Here is a 21,021-nt window from a genome sequence, read left to right as displayed (position 1 = left end):
TATGTGAAAAACTAATCTAGGAATGAATTCAAGAGGTGTACAATTTTTTTCCTGGGACTACTTTCCAAACACCTCCCACCTGTAAAGCCAGGTGCCTTACTCTCTGTGAGACCAACTGTACTGGGTTCTGAGGGAGCCATAAAAATAACCTAAAATGGCTTTTCTGCTCCTAAAATTGTCACAGTTTTAAAGACTCACATCTTGTGCCTTTTCAGGGCTGGAATCAAGTGCTGGGTCCCACGCCGATGGTGGGCACCTCCCTCTTTCCAATGGTATAAAAAATCACCTTTTTGGTCATAACAGACTTTAAAAATTATATTATTTGTATGTATGGCAAAGTTGTCACTGATCCAGTGTTGAATCTTGCCCATCCTGGACCTGGGGTAATTTTGGGGCAGAAAGGGGGAAACATTTCTCTGGCTGGTTAACTTTTTAAAATGGCAGCCATTTGAAACTGTTGGAATGTTGGAATCTGTCCTGGGGGAGCTACTGTGTGGGCAGAGGGTAGATGAAGTGGTCAAAGATGCATGATAAATGTATTTATCAACTGGATATCACCATAGCATATGTGGCAGTTGCATGAGCATGCATACACATCATAGTGCCTTGCCAGCTCATACAAATGACTGGGCAATCCATTGTGAGGTGTTCATTTTTGCTAATTAGTGCAATTTTGCAATTCCCATGAAAGCCCAGGGATGTCTTTCCATTGCCTTTAATGGGATTTTATTAGGCATTAAGTGAACAAGTAGTTAAAAGAAAAGCAAGGCTACTGCATTACTCAGCAGTACAACTTGGACAACTTCAGTTTTAATTATTTCTGAGAATACTTCATAATCAACTTGCACAAAGTCAATATTTTGTAAAAAGACTGTGGTCTTAGTGAGCTGCAACTCTGATCTAGAATCTGCTATTAAACCTTTGCTGAGAGAGGGAGGGGCGAGAGTGTCATTTTCTGTGTGAACTATAAAGCATACTGATTATTGAAGTGTGGGTTAGTGAGGTCCTTCTGTACATTCATTATGATGTTTTTCTCAAGTGTTAATAAAAGAAAAGGCAACAAAGCTGGTAAGGGTCTTTGAGGACCTGACATATGAAAAGAGACTAAATATATATAGCCTGAGGGGAAAAAGGAGATTGAAAGGAGACATCACAGTCTGCAAATATCTACAAGGAGTCAGCGATATCAGTGGGGAGGGAAGAGGGGGAAGATTGGTGTAGGGAGGGATAAGTAGGAGCAAGGGCATGAAGATGCATAAAGAAAACCTTTAGGACCAAAAATCTATTGTGCCTTACATCCTAGGGACTTCAGAGGGGTAGCACGGTGCTTAAATCTGCTCAGAGATGGCTCTTTAGACTTTACAGAAGAAGGAATTATTCTTCTGTTGCAGTGAGAATGCTTGGGGTATTGAAAACAGTGTCTGGGGGTATCTGCAGAGGCTCCATCCCAGAAGATTTTCAAAGGCAAGCTGGATAAAGCAACACTGGTGAATATTCAGTAGGGAAAATCCTGCTCATTGCAGAGGGCAGAACATGCTGAGGTGCCAGGTCTTTTATTATCTATGGTTCCACGATTATTGGTAGTAAAGGGCACTTTAATAACAAAGCTATTAACAGCTTTATTTATGCCATAGCTGCTTTCCAAGAAGGAGAAATCCGTCGTGTCAAAGATGAATGCAAACACAAGGCTCAAAGCTCGATCTTTTCTTTTGGATTTTCCTTTCTTTTTACACAGAGACCACGGTGTTCTACTTAGTGAAGGATTCCACAGAAACAAAGCAATACCAAGAGCAGGAACACCTTAATATAGTAATGCAGCCACTTTCTGGGAACTGTTTTCTTGGCCATTGCGGGGAGGGGAGGATGTGTCACATGACATTGGCCTGCAGAGATGCCATGAGTGACGCACTGTGCCATCTCTGGCAAGGAGCCAAGAGGAGGTTGCTAAACTGGTTTCCTTTACCCCAGGACACATCACACCTGTGACACAACATAGCCCCCAAAGCCCTGGGAACAAGAATTCAAGAGTTCATGCCCAAACCTGTCTCCTGGGGATGCAAAATGCTCTGCCACCAGATTCACTGGATCTGTTTAATAATACAGGTGTAGAGAAAGAAAAGTGCATGCAACCAATTCTTCATTCTGCTTGATGGTTACAGATTTACTATTGGTCACGCTCGGGTCTCTACACTGACTCTTCCATAGTCAGATAATTTGGTGCACATATGATAAACCACGGTTTGCTACGCTACTTTATAGAAAGCTGTGTTAGCTCTTTGAGTTAAAGGGTTATATGAAACTGTGCCAATTTATGGATGGCACCTGGAAATTGGGAGCATTAAGAGGGGCAGGATGGAGAGTTTAGCAGGAAGGTTCTAGATGTGGGTGGAGTAGTTAAGCATTCAGAACCAGGTGGGAGGGTGAAGAACCTTCAGGAGGCCTGAGAAGGTGCTCCATGGTTCCGGGCAAGTAAAAGGGTGGGGTGCACTTTGCAGATGTTCTGAGCATTAAGATCTTCCATTGTTTTTTAGTTTTTTGAAGTTTGTGAGAGCTGAGGTGGGTGAGGTGCTTTTGGTTAGGCAGACATGAACAGTCTAGACCAGCAGAAAGCTGTTATCTCAAATCATAGACCAACTTTCCCAAAGCCTATTAGTGCCCTGGGGTGGGAGGTCAAATGTCTGAAACCTGACACACACTGTTCCTGGAAGCCTGAAGAGAGGATGTGTTCCCTTCCCTATTACAACATACAAGGATGCTGTCAGTGACTAGTTGTCCTGAAAGAAAAAACATGACAGCAAAGACCAGTGCCAGCATTGTGCACCCAGTTAGTTCTGCCAATATGCCACTCCGGGTCTGAATCTGCTCATTGAGCCAAACTGTGCAGTGGGTTTGAGATTTGGACAAACAGGGCCTAATATGAGCCAAGTCCTTCACATTTATTTTTAATCATAACGTTTGTCTAAGGCACAAAGCAGCTCCTTATTGGAACGTTTTCAATACAGGGCAAAGTCCTTCAGTCAGATTAATCAGGCAGATCTTGATGTGACCCTCCTAGCTAAACAATCAGGTTTTCCTAAAAGGTGGGCAGAGGCTAGGCAAGCAGGATGAGATTTACTGAGGGAGGGAGGCAGCTGTGAATGAAGAGAGGCTGCTAGGAGCTGAACTAGTGGGGACTGAGGCAACATTGACGATATGGTGATGCAACATTCTACTGTTGTGAGGCAACAAAAAGGCACTCAGGTACTTGGTGATGAGTGCCCTGGAATTGCCTGAAGATATGTAAAATAAGCAAACAAATTTGTCCTTCAGGATAAAGAGCAAGAAGTAGCAGCCCTCTTGAGTCTGATTTTCCTGATATTACGTGATTTGTTTCCAATCAATAGGCCACAAAAAGCCATATAACCGAGAGTTACATGACCTCCAAAATGAAAGCAGAGAGCACAAATGCTGTGATGGCTGCGCTGTGGTGTCACGGTCCCTGCAGTCTGAGCATGCAGAGTGCTACCCACTCATTCGTGGTAGAAGGCAAAGCTGTGCTCTCGCACCTTCCAGCTGACTCTAAGCTTTCCCTAGAAGTCTCAAAAGGCTAAATCTTAAACACGCTTCCATGCCTGCTTAAGACCAAAAATACTCAGAGGCACTGATACATTTCCACTGCGCTGGAGGGCCAGGCAGCAGAGTTCACACACAGAGTCCCCCTCCTTCCCATTGCACTGTGGAGCAGACATCTAGGGCAATCCTGGACAACATGGTGGAGGACAGGAGGAGTGTGTGTGTGTGTGTGTGTGTGTGGGGGGGGTCATGCACAAAAGCCTGGGAATCAGCACACAGATTGAACAGTGGGGTGCAATGAATCGGGGAGTGGCTGTGGATCCATGCTGAGGCTGCAGTAACCCCTGTGCTGATTGTAACACTGCTCCTAAAGTGGCACTGATTCATGGATCCTTTAGTGAGAGATTCACTGTCCCCAGCTCTCCCTTGGCCCAGCCTCACCACCCCTTTGCTGCCCTTACTGCAGTCGTTGCTCATGGGACCGCTGAGGAGCTGGGTTCCACAGCATGAGCCTCTAAATTTTGCTTTGTGCAAATGCAGCAGACCATGGTGCTGGCTCTGCAGCATATGGCGCCCCCTACATTCCAGAGAAGGAACTCGGATTGGGTTCAGCGGGAACTCACAAAGCCCAAACCCATGTTGGAAAGGAGCCACAGAGGGGTCCATTAGCCACTGATAGCTAGCCTGGAGCTTGCTACATAGCTCTGGGTGCCCTAAATCACACAGTGGTGCAGGGCTGTCCTGTCCCCACTTCTGCATTTCAGCGCATTTTTCTCAGGAAAAAAGCCTACAGGTTTTCATTTTTCAAGGTTTGGCCTAAAGTGACTTCAGAACAGCACAGAGTCATTTTAGACCCTTGGCTGCTTCAAGAGGGAATTATGTCTACATACAGAAGAGTTTGGGATTGTAGTTATATGGTCTCATTGCATAAGATAAGAAGGCAACCCACTCTGCCCTCAGCAACAACCTGAAAATAGAGCAGACGTAAGAGGCATTGTCTAGCCTGAGCTTTAAAGGGGTGACGTTAGCACATGATAGCTAATATCACACCTGAAAGCCCAGTCTAGACAAAGCTAGAGCCTCTTTCCTTGACAGTGCAGCTCAGGGTTCTTAGCTACTGTTTAAAAAACCCATCATGAAATCATTAGCTCTCCTGCTGGCCTAGCCCCTGTGGACGGGCGGAAGAGAGCTCAGCTTAGCATCCCAGCCAAAGGATGGATCCTCTAGTAATGCACTTACTAGAGGTGAGGGTGGGAGGTGAGACCACAATCTTCTAGCCCAAAGGCAAGAGGGCAGCCACACTGACACTTATGGTGATAGCCATAAACCGATGTTAAAAGCACTCAAGTAATAGGATCAGAATGTAAAGGCAGCCCTTTGAAAGCTCATTTTCAAGTGCTTATCGGCAGGATTAGAGGATTGCAGGCTCTTAGCTGTGAGCTTTGCAGATGTTTGGGAGCGGGAGACTAAAGCTATAGCATGTGAAAAGTTGATCAATTTTGACTTTCTCATGCAGTAAGATTACTTTTCTCACAACAAAGTGGTTCTTCCAAACACTAAGTTCAAAGGACTATATGGGCCTGAGCCTAGCATATTGTTTACATAGTTCACGGTCATTTTGAGTCTCAGGTTATAAACAGTGCTTCGAAGCTACACAAACTCTCACAGCTTAAAATACAAAAATCACACCAACCTACCCTACCCTGCCATGTACTATAGTTTAGCAACATGTGTGAATCCTGCTTAATAATTAAACCAAAACTAGGGCAAGCCAAGGAGTTTGAAGGCAGAACCAAGCCAAGGCATTACCACATTAGTCAAATCATGAACCGAGCCATTTATAGCTGACTATGCCATCTAGGAAGAGGAAGCTACGTAAAGTGACAGTAAGGCTATTGTGTCTCGGGACAGGAAGAAATGGCAGAATGTTGACACTAGGATAGTGGTTCATGGACCAATAACCAGCTGTGATCTGTCCCTAGGGTGACCAGACGTCCTGATATTATTGGGACAGTCCCGATTTTAGAAGATTTGTCCCACGTACATCGGTCAGGACACCTTTTGTCCCGATATGGGGACCATCCGGACTGCAGCCGCTCACTGCTTCCTGGGGCAGCTCCCGGTGCCAGCCCACCGGCATGAGCGCCATGTGCTGCAGGGATGGGGCTTGCAGGCGCCGGGAGCGGGCAGAGAGCCCTCCAACCCCCCCCCCCACCCAACCCGATCTGACTCATGACCCTAGGAGCCAGAAGGACCTGCCTGCTGGATGCTTCCCGGGATGGGAGCTGCCCCAGATAAGCACCGCCAGGACTCCCCACCTCGCCCCCTGGCAGGTCCCTCTGGCTCTTGGGGCGGGGTGGGGGTGGGGGCTCTGCATGCTTCCGGCGCTTGCAAGCCCTGCTCCGCGGCTCTGGCAACTCCCATTGGCGCTTTTCCCGGCCAATGGGAGCCACGGAGCTCGCACTTGTGGCGGGTGCAGCACGTGGAGAGTCTGGAGACTCCCCTCGCTGCTCTCACCCTAGGAGCCAGAGACCTCCCAGCAGGCTGGTGAGTGCGGTCAGGGAAGGGGGCAGGGTGTGATGGTGAGTGTCTGGGAGGTGTGTGGAGGGCGCTGGGTAGTGGGGGAGGTTTGTGTGTTTTGGGGTGCTAGGAAGTGGGGGGTCTGTTGGGGGGTGATGGGCAGTGGGAGAGATCTGTGTGTGTCAGGGCACTGGGCAGTCTGTGGGGGGCATTGTGTTGTGGTGGTGGGGCTGTGGGGAAGGGCACTGGAAGGGAAAGAGGAGAAATCTGTGTGTATTGGGAAACTAGCGAGTGGGGGGTTCTGTGTGGGGTGCTGGGCAGCTGTGGTGGGGCTATGGGCAGGGGGGCGCTGGGCAGGGGTGTGTGTGCACAGCACTGTGCATTTGTGATGAAAGGGTTGTGGTGGGGGCGGGAATCTGGGCATAGTGGATCCAGGGAGTGCTAGGCAGGGGAGCTGTGTAGCGCAGCATGGGCCTACCCCATGTGCCCCCTCTCATGGCTCCGGTCGGGGCTGTGCACCTGTGTCTATCTCTCCCCCCCACCCCCCCCACCGCTCGCCCAATGTGTCCTGATATTTCACTCTTGCGATCTGGTCACCCTATCTCAGACAATAGCAGGGAGCGCTGTGCTGGAGTCCGACTACCCCAGCTTCCTTGAAAGTAAACTGACAAATGATGAAGTGTAGCGCGTACTAAAACATTTTTGGTTACCTTGCCGCAACTTTTTCGTAGCCTGGAGTGGAAGCATAATTTTGTCTCCATTGTCCATTGACAGTATCTTGTGGTATTTGACTGCCGCATCTTCGCAGTCTGATATCATTTAACTGCAGCATCCTCCTATGGCTTCATCTGAATATTACTTACTGCAGCACCTTATTACTGCGGCAAGCTGTGGTACCGTAGTGCTGGACTACCCTGCTCCTAATGTATCACAGTTTCCTGGCAGGCACTATCACTGCATTATCCCCAAACTCATTTACTGAAGCATCCCAATGGTGCCTTATTGATGCATTATCCTAATACTATCTTACTTCAGTATCCTGTGTTGCCTTATTGCTACATTTATCCTGGTATTATGATATACTGGAATGCTGTGACATCTTATGGTTGCATTGTCCAGATACCACTTTACTGCAGGATTCCGTGGTACCTTTTATACGGAGAGTACTTTGCTGCACGAGCCTTGGGTATCTTATTATTGTCTTAGTCTAACATTTGGCTGTACTGTCGTGTGGAACTGTCTTACTGCCTTGTTCTGATACTACGCTACTGCAATATCCAGTAGCACCTGTGTTATCCAAAGACATCTTTACAGCCGTATTTCACAGCAGTAGCCTTGTGGTAATGGGAAGCTTTATAAACAGCTTCCATGCTACTGAGATTTTAGAAGCCCTCCACCTTGCTAGTTGGCATAAGGCCTTTCCCTGAAACAACGTCATTTAGAGCATGCGTGGGGGTGGAAAACTGCTTTCCTAACTCATCTTCAGAATGGTGAGGTAGTTGGCACACACCAGACACACTGTAACATAGCAGGATTGCTGCTGCGATACCCAATGGGACCCTGTTGAGCAGACAAGAGTAGCATCACATGGTATGTATAAAGGCATTAAAAAACAATTCAAGAATGCAGTTCGTATAGAAGTAGTTGCATATAAATACTATCATGCTGAAAGAAAGTGAGACACCAATGCGGAGGAGTCTGTATGTGTCCTCAGAAGGACTTGGCTGCTGTCTTGCTTTTACAGAAATTGAGTCAGAAAACCAAGTAGGTGCAAAGCTCTCTGATCTCCAGAGAAAATGCAGCTGTGGCTGCTCCGCTAGTCATTGCTGAGCAGATCAGATTGCGTGCATGTTCACTTAACTAGCAAGTTGTTCAACATCCAGGCCCCCTTGGGTATATATATATATATATATATCTACACATACACACTCTCTGTAAAAGTTCCTTCTATGCTCAGCATACTATTTGCACTGCACAGCCACAAACAGAGTATTCACTAACTTTTGCCCTTTCTGACACAGAAAAGGAGGAGGGGGAGGAAAGAAGGAACAGGAAGCCTCTTTCCACTCTCCCAGGTCACAGATCCAAGGTATAGCCTAACATCAGTGCTCCTTGCTGGGAGGATGGCCAGGTTTCCCCCATCCCTGTACACCTGCCAGCATGCAGTAGCACCAGCAGGTGAGGAGCACTATACAGCACACTCCTCACCAGCACCATGAAGCATTCTGCTTCCACGTGTCCCTTGCGGACAGAATAGCTCAGAGCACCTTTGCTCAGCTGCTCCAGCTTCACACTCTTCCAGAACCCAGCATTCCAGAATGGAGCAAGGGCTCAGTTTGCTGCTAGAAACTCAGCACGAATAAGTGTTCATACCTGCATGACAGCAGCTACAGTCCTCCCCTAACATTGAGTGCACACAGCCCACCTGCCTGCAACTCACGGAACACACCCATATGCTTTACGTTTCATGTACACATCCTACCTGAGACCACTCTATGCAGCCTGACTTGGTATTTCATAAGACACTCTCCTTATTAGTGAAAGCGGCAGGGCTGAGATACCTCTGCCCACAGGATGTGCAGCAGCATTCATGCAGCAGTAAGATAGTCTGGGGTGGAAGCAGGAATTGTCTTATAAAACTTGGGTGACATGTGCCACTGATGGGTTTTACACAGAAAAAAAATATCTTTGGGAGGCCAGCCATCACATTCTCAAACTCTTGGGGATGGCTGCAGGTATGATAGCCAACTGGGCCTGTTGTGCAGAAGGCCTCATTATTACCAGAGGCTAGGTGGATAAAAGAAAGACAGAAAATCTTGTCCAGTGGGGATGGACAAAGTAAGATCTTGAGGGTGACCAAATGTCACCTCAGGGCATGAGACCATCTGAACATGTATGTGCCCATGCACTGAGGTAGCAGTTCTGCAATCCTGGGACTCAAGTGTGGTTTTGGTGTACAAAAGGGAAGAGTTTAGTCTGAGGCTCTAGGTTAACATACTATTTATGGCAATAAAGCAAAAGATAACAAATACCACTCCTCAAAGCTCTACTGCGTAGTCATACAGGCAAAGGGCCTGATCCTGCACTCACTTAGGCAGCACTTCCATTGATGTATCCTGAAACACAACACAAGTTTCCTGGAAGCAATAAAGTGCCCTTGTGGGGCATTTCATTTCAGTGGGGAGGGAGAAGAGAGAGAGGTCTTTTTTTTCTGACAGAAATTGTGTTATCCTAATTTTGTATATGGATAGAGGTTAGATACTAGTGCAGCTGAGGTACACATGTAACTCACACACCTTCTGGGTGTGGGGTTCTGTCCCATCTAGTGGCACCGAGACCACTGAGAGATTAACGAGTCTGCTCTACAGCTTTAGCTAACAGACACTTGGCTTTTAGCTCATACGGTAGATACTCATGCGTTTAGCTCCAGAGGTCCCAGGTTCAATCCTGCCTGCTGACGCTTGGGGTCTGTCAGCATTACACATATATTATAGATAGATAAATGGATAAGCTAGCTAGTTCTGCCTGAGTAGGGATGCTGGATTGGAACCTATATCAGAAGTTTCTACCACCTGCACCAAAAGACATCTTAGTGTGTGAGTGAAGACAGGCAATAGACAGGTACTTATTCTGAACCACTTGCTAGTTCATGAACTTAAAACTATCATTACTCATTAGGCAGTTTTTGTGACACTAACTAAATGAGCCACATTTGGGGTTTTTTTTAAGGTTTTGTATATGTACAATATACTGCAGCTGACTACAGGTCATTTTCTACTTCTGCAACTACTCTACCTGGGTTTTATTATTAGATGAATTGAATGAATTACTTTACTTCAGTTCTTTCCTCTTCCTCCCCCTCCCAAGATACATGTCTCAGCTCTTACAGAGACTCCTGAGAACAGTATTGGGAAGCCTCTGGGTCATTTTTCAAGCTGTACTCCGGGGCCTGGTGTCTCACACAAAGGTTCAGCCAGTCCTCATTTTTCTGATGTTATTAGAAATGGCACATCCCAGAGGAGTGGCATATCTGAGAATTAAAGAAAGGACCGGGCAGTGCACATTACTGTTCAAAAGGTGTTCTCTGGTATCCAAATCCCTGCCCCAGTCACAGCATGCTTCTGCTCCACCCTTGTGTAACCTGAACCAGGAACGCTCTCCTCTCTGAATTCTTCCCTCCGTTGTAAATCCTGAGTGACCGGCTGAAGTCAATCGAATTAGCTTTACCTGGATAAATGTGCAGATTTTGACCTGCTCTGTTTGGAGTGGCTAGACGTTTTCCCAAAGTGGTTCAGGTCAAGCTATTTTCAATTAAATTGAAAAAAATGATAAGGAGGTAAAAAAAAATCTTAAAATAAAAAGGAAAGCAAATACAATATAAAACATTACTATGTGTGTATATATTATACATCTAAAACATTGCCTGGTAACCACAGGGCAAACGCTGATCACGCTAATGTACATGCAGAGTAACTCCGCTGAAGGCAGAGGATTTACACAGAGCTCAGAATCTGACTGTATGGGCCAGATCCTCAGCTAGCTGCACTGACTTCAGCTGATGATCTGGCCATGTATCTTTGGACATGCTACATGCCCTTGGAAGGACAGCAAGTGAAGAGCTAAAAAGTGCTTTTCCAACTGTTGGTTGAAAAGAGGAAAGGAACAAAAAAAATATAAAGTCAATGAAATTGCTTCCATCCACAGCAGACGTGAATTAGGCATTTTTTGAGCTGGAGAAGCAGCTTCTGGTAGATATTTTATTGGACCCGGATGGTCACCAGAAAGAGAGCAAGTGGCAATGATGGTGGTGGCATTTGCCAGGGAGAGAAGAGATGAAGGGTAAATACTGATCTTGCTCAGCTCTTCTTTCTCTAGGTTATGGTTGGGACTGATTGCTTTCCTCATAAGCTACTAAGCCCTCTGCCTTGTTGACCTTTCGTATACAATGAAGTGTGATCCTTTGAAACCAAGTAGGAACCAAAGTACCTTTATAGAACTCAATGTCATTACAAAGCTGTACAAGTAAGAAAGTGTTGATGTAAACTATGAAAAGAGAAACCTCCGGTGAGCTGATCTCTCCACCTTGTGCTCCTTTGTCTCCCCTTGCTCTCATTCACACTCTCTCTCACAGTGACCCATTCTCCCCAAAATGAAACTCGTCCATGGAGGTGGAGTGCAGCTGTCCTTCAGGGATGTCAGCAACTGCTTGTCCGGCTGAGGCTGTCAGGAGGATTGCATCAGGCCTGTGAGGCGCTTGCCTGCCAGAGACTTTCCCTAGAGAAACAAACAGAAGAAGAAAGCCAAGCTGTGAGTGAAGCTGCTTCACAGTAAAATAGATCAGCCTGTTCAATCAGCTGGGCCGTGAAGGGCAGGAGACTGAAATGGTTGAAAGGCTGCAGATGCAGCTGAGTGCAGGGGATAAGGGTGGTGACAGGAGCATGTGGTTTCCTACCCATGTCAATGCTTACACAGGGGCAGTAATTTGTATGTAACTGAATTCTTGGTATTTCAACTCCTCTGTGCCTCAGGTACCTGATCTTGCAATGGAACAATGAACATAGGTCGTACTTACAGAATGGGGGACTCTATCCTGGGAAGCAGTCACTCAGAAAAGAATTTGGGGGTCCTGGTAGATACTTAGCTAAACACGAGCTCCCAGTGTGATGCTGTGGTCAAAAGAGCTAATGTGATCCTGGGATGCATAAACAGGGGGAGCCCAAGAAGGGGTACATATGTTATTTTACTTCTGTATTAAGTACTATATTAGACTGCTGCTGGCATACTTGTCCAGTTCTGGTTCCCCTCAATTCAAGAAGGATGTTGATAAACTGGAGAGGGTTCAGAGAAGAGCCACGGGAATTATTAAAGGATTAGAAAACATGCCCTTATAGTGACAGACTCAAAGAGCTCAATCTATTTAGCTTAACAAAGAGACGGTTAAGGGGTGACTTGATTATAGTCTATAAGTATCTATATAAGGAATAAATATTTAATAATGGGCTCTTCAAGCTAATAGCGAAAGGTACAACACGATCCAATGGCTAGAAACTGAAGACAGACAAATTCAGACTGGAAATAAGATGTACATTTTTGACAATGAGGGTAATTACCAATTGGGACAATTTACCAAGCGATGTGGTGGGTTCTCCATCACTGGCAATTTTAAAATCAAGATTGGATGTTTTTCTAAAAACTCTGCTCTATGAATTATTGTGGGGAAGTTCTCTGGCCTGTGCTATACGGGAAGTCAGACTAGATGATCACAGTGGCCTCTTCCGGCCTTGGAATCTATGAAATGAGGTTCAGCTGAATGTTCAGCAAGAAGGGTATCAGCTCAGACACTGAAGTCTGCCCACTGGCATTATCTGAGGGGGATTACACTTTAATCTGTTAGTGTCAAGAGAAGTTGAGTGATGGTATGAGAATTAGCCAATGTAAAGCTCAATTCTACCTCCCTTCCTCACACTGAATAGTACTTATCCATGGGAGTTAACCTATTGAAACCAATAGGACTAGTCACATGAGTAAATGCTGCTCAGTGTAAGTAAAGGTTGCAGAATTGAGCCTATGAGTACTCTGACAGCTTCCTCACAGTGTGTACTGGATATGAGCCACCTGGGCGCTTGACTCAAACTCAAACTCTGGGCACTAATTATCAGTCCAACAGAAATACATTTAGGACAAACATATTTTTCAGATGTTTTAATCAGTCCCTTCCCTTCTACCAAACCCCTTTCTCCACACCTCAGTCATCTCTCACCATGTCTACTGCAAACTCTACCTCTCTGGCATCCCTGCTTGCTCTCCTCCAGGCCATTCAAAACACTAAAGGAATTTTGCTCTCCAGGGCCGCGATACTGCACCATTGAAGTCCACAGGAACTTTGCCATTGATTTCAATAAGTATAGGATTAAGGCCCAGGTGCCCATGTCACTACCAGATTTGAATCCCTTCATTGGATTCCGCTTGCACCATACAGATCTCAGCCCCCGGTCAGTGCATATCAGCCCTGCCTCATTTCTTGTGCACCTTCAGAGATGTGCTTGTTAAAGGGACATTGCCAACTTTACAGCTAGTCAGATTTTAAAAATAGGTTACATGTAATTTCAGGTAAGTTCAGCAGCTGCCAAATCTCCCTGGTCATTTTTTCTTGTTTGACAATAATACTCTCCTAGTATAAAAACATACTGAAATAAGCTTACAAGGAATATCAGAGCTCTGCTACCTCTAACAGGTCTTATACGGAGCTTATTTTATGTTACTGTATTTAGCCAAAATACCCAAATTTTTGGAAAAGTCTTATTTCTTGCTGTTTCAAAGACTCACACAAAGAGCAAAGGGAAACAAATGACACAGTGAAATTGGCTACATATAAAATGCAGTCAAATTCATAAAAGTAAATGAACTGAAAAATAAAGAAAAATGTTTTTTCTCTGATCTCTTCCCGTTATAGTGTTGTTAGGTGTAACCTGTAAAAATAGTAGGTTAAAAAAATTGTAGACAGAGGTTTGATTTTACACAGAGATGTGGCTCTTTAACTATATATTAAGTTAACTATGCCCACATGTGGAGTACAATTTACCACCCAGCCATATGTTGGCAGATTTTTGTTAAAAATTTACTGCACATGAACAATGTTTAGTTTGCAAAGCTTCATAACTTGGCCCAATCTTGACCCCTGGTCTCCACTTCCTGTTGCAAGTAAAGAGAGGGGAGTTGCTGGCTGAGGATGTTGGGGGTGGCGGGAGGGGAGAAGGAGGGGGAAGAGCTGACAGGCAGTCAGCAAACAGTGTCACAGCTTCTCTGCTGGAAGAGGGGCATCCAGTCCCCCATCCCCATGTTTCTTCCATGTTTAACAGTCCAGCTTGGGGTGAGTAGTAAAAGAGGTCCCATCCCCAATGCTGAATTTAATGTGTGCATGTTTAAATTGTTCCCAGGGCCAGGCTGCTTAGAGGGACTGGGGCAGCTGACAGCAGAGTTAGGGCAGAAGGGTTGCATGGTCTCATGGAAAGCAGAGAATGAGTCTGAAAATGGAGGTCAGGGCCCCATCCCCACAGCTCTTAAAGCAGCAGAAGGGGTAACTGACAGGTGAAATGTTGGTGATGAGCTAGCAGGGGTTAGGCCTTTGAATCAGAACAGCATGGGATTGTTGCCAAGAAGCTGTTCCTTCCTCTGCCAGAGGCTCTCACCATCTGCTCTTACTCTTCCTAGGCAAAGGCAGGACATGCATCTCCCCACTCCTTTCCCGCCATCTGCAGGGTCTTTTGGTAAAAGTATTGGCCTGTTAGCCAGGAGATCGATGTTCCCAGCTCTGCTACAGACTTCCTGTGTGTGAACTTGGACAAATCACTTAATCTCTCTGCACCTTGGAGGATAAATTTGTCAATAAACTGGGAGGGGTTGAGATAGTATGGTGTTGAGGATCAGATAAAGAGATACAAAGTGTTTTAAAATAATAAAAGAATCTATGCCCATTTTGCAAAATATGAAACTTCAAAAGATGATGCCAAATCAACTGTCACATATATATTCTGTGTGAAGCTAGAATGGGGGAGGGGCTCACCGAAGTACCTAGACAAATTGATTCTGTATATTTTTGGCAATAGGTAGAGAAGGGCCCCTAGGTGAAAATTTCAGATCTGAAACCAAAGAGCCCCAATGTTCGGGTGGATTTAGGTGCAGGGTTGTGGTTCAGCCCACTACAGAGATAGGTCCCAGGTGCAAAGCTTGGATCTGGATCTGCTCACCCCCAAAGCTGGAGGGGTTTAGTTTAGCGTTTTCTCTTTATACAGGTCCTTCTTTTCCTTTTACATTTTGAAAACTAAATTTTGTGAGGAAAAAGGGTGCAAATTTTCTGTATTTAATACAAATAACAAGGGAGTAAAATTCACAGATGAAAATACCGGGCCACATGTTTAGCTGGTGTAAATCAGCTCAACTCCGTTGACTTCGGTGGAGCAATGCCGACTCACAGCAGCTGAGGATCTGACCCTCTGTATTTATGTTTCCTTTGTAATCCCTTCATTGCTTTATACTCCCAGAGTCCTCTAGGGAAAGACATAAATCCACAAAATGTTGCTGAGTGTGGTGCTTCGCATGTGGAGTTAGCTGAGAGAGCTGAAATAAAACAGATCGTGCCGTACAGTTGCTTAGTGGCGATGCACCTGGTCATCCTCAGGAGAGTGAGTTAGTCCTGCATTTTGACACAACATTCCTTCCAAACCCTGCTCTCTCTGGTTGGCCATAAGCCACATGCCACAGTTTTTCAAAAAGGGCTTCAACATTTGTTAGCACCATCGCTTCTGCATGCAAATGACAGAATGTGTGTACCCGGAACAGAAGGCGGTAGTGGCTCCTCAGGAAAGGCAGGGTGGGCACTGTCCTCCCTGATTTAAAAGAGATGCAGTATGACTGTGACAGAGTAAAAAGAAAAGGAGGACTTGTGGCACCTTAGAGACTAACCAATTTATTTGAGCATGAGCTTTCGTGAGCTACAGCTCACTTCATTGGATGCATACTGTGGAAATCGCAGTATGCATCCGATGAAGTGAGCTGTAGCTCACGAAAGCTCATGCTCAAATAAATTGGTTAGTCTCTAAGGTGCCACAAGTCCTCCTTTTCTTTTTGCGAATACAGACTAACACGGCTGTTACTCTGAAATGTGACAGAGTAGTCTGTCCCATCAAGGGTAGTGGTGCCTAGGGAGCAGCCCTCCCCTGTCATGTGGCATGGCCCTTTAAAATTTTGAAAGGTCTGATAAATACAAGGATCTATGTGATATTGACAGAGAGGAAGTGGTCACGAATACCCTTTTTCTCCAGCCCTGACGCCACAGACAAGGGCCTTACACAGGCTCTCCAACGTGGTTTGGTGCTGCTCTGCTACCCTGGCCAGCTGCAAATCCCACTGTTTTTGTTGTGTCTTCCAGATTTGCCAGAGGACTGCCAGGATCTGTTTGGATGACTCTGCTTCCTCCAGCAACTGGCATGGGAATGCCAGAGACCACATCTGTGCCCCATACATCAGCTTGGGAGAGGAGACCTTCTTCTGGCATTTCTTCTTCATTCTCCAGTTGCAACTGTTCTCATTCATCTGGGATCGGAGAAGGTCCCAGTTCCCACTGCTACTACCACAAAGCAGACATGGGGAGCTGCTCTCAAGTGTGCCCCCTCCTGGCCCTGCCGGTGCATTGCGTGCAGCACTCAGGTTATTTCAATCAATTATCCAGATCAGATTAGTTTGAAAAATAGATTCCTTTCATAGGGTCTGGCTTATTACCTCTCTCTTCAAAGTGTAACTCATTGCAGAGTGTAACTCAGTCGCTAAAGTTAACACTCACTCTGGTGCCATATAAGAGTCTTGATAGATTTTCTTGCTCCAGTTAGGGAAGACCCAGCCCTCCTCCCAGAGCTGGGTTGTACTTCAGTCAGTCACTCACTCTTAAGACAGGAGTCCCCAATGCTCTTCCTTGGAGCTGGGCTATGATTTCAACCATCTGTAGGGCCTTAGCTAGCTTCTCCTTCAGCTGGTCCCTTTCCCCAGCTGGTCCCCAGGATTCAGCAGGTGAGTCCTCTCCTGCTACGAGGGTGGCGACAGCATATAATCTCGCCCTCTTCCTTAACGCTCATCCCAACTGGCTGAGAACAGGGGGGCCTTGCTCTGCCCATTCTGCAAAGCTCCTGGTTCTGGGCTCATAACCAAACAGTGATGGGATTTCCTCCCAAGCACCACTTATTCCCACTTCCTCTCTACAATGTCTCATAAGTCCTTGTATATATTGGAGTTGCAGCTAGCAAGGGATGAGAAGAGTAACAAGAAGGGTTTCTACAGGTGTTAACAAGAAGAAGAAGGTCAGAGAAAGTGTGGGACTCTCAGTGAATGGGGCAGGCAACCTAGTGACAGATGTTGTGGAAAAAGCTGAAGTACTCAATACTTTTTTTGCCTTCTATTATGAAATAACTGGCTCTGTGGATATGGAGAAAGCAATGGACATCATATACCTTGACTTTAGCAAAGCTTTTGATATGGTCTCCCACAGTATTCTTGCCAGCAAGTTAAAGAAGTATGGGCTGGATGAATGGACTATAAAGTGGATAGAAAGCTGGCTAGATCGTCGGGCTCAGTGGGTAGTGATCAATGGCTTGATGTCTAGTTGGCAGCCAGTATTAAGTGGAGTGCCCCAGGGATCGGTCCTGGGGCCAGTTTTGTTCAACATCTTCATTAATGATCTGGATGATGGGATGGCTTGCACCCTCAGCAAGTTTGTGGATGACACTAAGCTGGGGGGAGTGGTAGATATGCTGGAGGGTAGGGATAGAGTCCAGAGTGACCTAGACAAATTGGAGGATTGGGCCAAAAGAAATCTGATGAGGTTCAACAGGGACAAGTGCAGAGTCCTGCACTTAGGACGGAAGAATCTCACGCACTGCTACAGGTTGGGGACCAACTGGCTAAGTGGCAGTTCTGCAGCAAAGGACCTGGGGATTACAGCGGACAAGAAGCTGAATATGAGTCAACAGTGTGCCCTTATTGCCAAGAAGGCTAACTGCATATTGGGCTGCATTAGTAGGAGCATTGCCAGCAGATCGAGGGAGGTGATTATTCCCCTCTATTCGGCATTGATGAGGCCACACCTGGAGTACTGCATCCAGTTTTGGGCTCCACACTACAGAAATGATGTGGACAAATTGGAGAGAGTCCAGCGGAGGGCAACAAAAATGATTAGCGGGGTGGGGCACATGACTTATGAGGAGAGGCTGAGGAAACTGGGCTTATTTAGTCTGCAGAAGAGAAGAGTGAGGGGGGATTTGATAGCAGCCTTCAACTACCTGAAAGGGGGTGTGACATTGCACTCCATATGCTTTATGAAAATATGTTTATAAGTGTGAATATGATGTAACAGGAATATGCCTTATGCAAAAGGTCTCTAGTAAGGTATCATTACAAAGACTATAATCTACTGAGTGTGTTCATCTTATTTGTTTGCATGTATTAGTTCTATGTCTGGAGTTAAGAGAATAAGATATAAACTCGTATTGCTGTTGTAAACATATTAAGTGGAAGCCATTAAGGGTGCTTCAGAATCAATGAACTGTGAATGAGTTTATTTAACTGCAAGCCTTCCTGCGTACGTGTGGGCCAGCCCATGGGTAATAAAGAATGAGGTCTCACAGGACATGTGTCCATGTCACTGGATACTGGAATCCAACTTAAATCTGGTTCTTTTCCATTTAGAAGGGGGGATGGGGACCCAGAGAGACAAAAAAATTCCCGCCTCGGGCCAAAGTTATAGAACGAGTGGAACAGGACAAAGGGGGTGACCAGTCATGAGAAAGCCCCTGCTTACCACCTAAGATGTCTGCTGGAACTAACAAGGACTATACCAGGGGAAAGGATTGGTCCCAGACTAGGAAGGAGTCTAGTCTGTGAAAGAAACTTACTGGAACATCTCTGAGGGTGAGATATTACCTGCAATCAGTTTCTTAATGTATTAGGGTTAGATGTGCGTGTTTTTGCTTCATTTTGCTTGGTGACTTACTTTGTTCTGTCTGTTATTACTTGAAACTACTTAAATCCTACTCTTTATACTTAATAAAATCATTTTTGTTTATTAATGAACCCAGAGTAAATGATTAACAGTTGGGGGAGCAAACAGCTGTGCATATCTCTCTATCAGTGATATAGAGGGCAAACAATTTGTGAATTTACCCTGTATAAGCTTTATACATAGTAAAACAGATTTATTTGGGGGTTGGATATCTGGGTACTGGAGAGGTAACCTGCTGAGCTGTTTTTGGTTAAAGTCTGCAGCTTTCGGGGCATGGCCCAGACCATGGGTCTGTGCTGCAGCAGGCTAGCATGTCTGGCTCAACAAGGCAGGGTTCTGGAAGTCCCAAGCTGGCAGGGAAAACAGGCGCAGACGTAATTTTGGCACATCAGGTGACAGTCCCAAGGAGATCTCTGTGACCGAAACCATCACAGGGGGTTCCACAGAGGATGGAGCCAGGCTGTTCTCAGTGGTGGCAGATGACAGAACAAGGATAAATGTTCTCAAGTTGCAGTGGGGGAGGTCTAGATCGGATATTAGGAAAAGCTGTTTCACTAGGAGGGTGGTAAAGCACAGGACTGGGTTACCTACGGAGGTGGTGGAATCTGCATCCTTAGAGGTTTTTAAGGCCCAGCTTGACAAACCCTTGGCTGGGATGATTTAGCTGGGGTTCGTCCTGCTTTGAGCAGGGGGTTGGACTAGATGACCTCCTGAGGTCTCTTCCAACCCTAATCTTCTATGATTCTGTATCAGACTTTTCAAAATCTTAAAGGGCCATGTCCTGTGACTGGGCTGGGCTGGGCTGGCTGGGCCCTAGGTACCACTGTCTTTAAAGTGGCAGTCTATGCCATCACAATGCCATTTTTCTGCAAAATTTGCTGTCAGTTTCATAGCCTCACTTTGAGATGTCATCAGCCTCCCCTGACAAATGGGATTTCTGAATCCTTCTCACACAAATTCTGTTATTTATGAAGGCAGTTGTCATAAATATAAAGGGAAGGGTAAACCCCTTTAAAATCCCTCCTGGCCAGAGGAAAAATCCTCTCACCTGTAAAGGGTTAAGAAGCTAAAGGTAACCTCGCTGGCACCTGACCAAAATGACCAATGAGGAGACAAGATACTTTCAAAAGCTGGGAGGAGGGAGAAAAACAAAGGGTCTGTCTCTGTCTGTATGCTGTTTTTGCCAGGGACAGAACAGGAATGGAGTCTTAGAACTTTTGTAAGTAATCTAGCTAAGTATGTGTTAGATTATGATTTCTTTAAATGGCTGAGAAAAGAACTGTGCTGAATAGAATGACTATTCCTGTCTGTGTGTCTCTTTTGTAACTTAAGGTTTTGCCTAGAGGGATTTTCTATGTTTTGAATCTAATTACCCTGTAAGGTATCTACCATCCTGATTTTACAGAGGTGATTCCTTTACTTCTATTAAAAGTCTTCTTGTAAGAAAACTGAATGCTTTTTCATTGTTCTAAGATCCAAGGGTTTGGGTCTGTGGTCACCTATGCAAATTGGTGAGGATTTTTACCAAACCTTCCCCAGGAAGTGGGGTACAAGGGTTGGGAGGATTTTGGGGGGAAAGACGTGTCCAAACTACGTTTCCCAGTAAACCCAGTTAAAGTTTGGTGGTGGCAGTGGAAATCCAGGGGCAAAGGATAAAATTAATTTGTACCTTGGGGAAGTTTTAACCTAAGCTGGTGAAAGTAAGCTTAGGAGGTTTTCATGCAGGTCCCCACATCTGTACCCTAGAGTTCAGAGTGGGGAAGGAACCTTGACAGCAGTGATTGTGGGTCCAGAGCTGAATGCACAGATTGCAAGGTAAGGGGTCCAGTAGTATGTATTTGTGCTAATTTGATCCCAATATCATGTCTCCTCTTTGGGACTTGTTTAGCTGAGATGTAGAAGTCAACCAGGAGAAAGACTGGAAGAAATTAAATTGGTCCTCACTTAGGTATGATAGATGCCAAAAAAGTTAAAACCCCAAAAAATATTTTGGGCCAAATCCCACAGTCTTGACTCAGTCAAAATTGCCTCGTTGGGCGTGCTGACTAAGGAGTTCAGGGTTTGGCTGTCAGTGTGGCTATGACGGTAAAATATGGCACTCCGGATTTGCATTTTCTTAATAAAAGTTCTAAACAAAATACATATTTTCTGCCATTTGTATCTATCAAAAATAAAACCAACCCAACTTGCCTCCCATCCTGCCACGGTGCTGTTGGCTGGCTTTATACAGCATATGATTTTGGTTTCAGCCTGCACCCACCAAATATTGATTTCTGACTGTCAAACACATATGATGATCCACTTAGGTCAAGGATAAAAGTGGGCACAGTCCTGGGGGTAGACCTTCAACAGGGGCTAAATCTTAAAAACAAACAAAAACCACCAACCAACCCCCCCCACCT

General features: G+C 45.6%; 1 protein-coding gene across 3 annotated transcripts in view; it reads right to left on the bottom strand.

The window, feature by feature from the left end:
• Positions 1 to 6,358: 6,358 nt before the first annotated feature.
• The window catches only part of RGS6 (regulator of G protein signaling 6), a 495,346-nt gene continuing 480,683 nt past the window's right edge, over positions 6,359 to 21,021 (bottom strand). Inside the window, exon 16 of one of the 3 annotated variants that reach the window (XM_037900327.2) lies at positions 6,359 to 11,346. In XM_037900327.2, the coding sequence (XP_037756255.2) occupies positions 11,296 to 11,346 (51 nt within the window). In that variant the 3' untranslated portion in view covers positions 6,359 to 11,295. The remainder of the gene's footprint in view (positions 11,347 to 21,021) is intronic. The other 2 variants (XM_043550214.1, XM_043550215.1) reach the window with 2 other exon arrangements.

This window comes from Chelonia mydas, chromosome 6 (genome assembly GCF_015237465.2).
Source record: "Chelonia mydas isolate rCheMyd1 chromosome 6, rCheMyd1.pri.v2, whole genome shotgun sequence".
Classification (NCBI taxonomy): domain Eukaryota; kingdom Metazoa; phylum Chordata; order Testudines; family Cheloniidae; genus Chelonia; species Chelonia mydas.
This window is presented reverse-complemented; position numbering and strand designations above follow the sequence as displayed.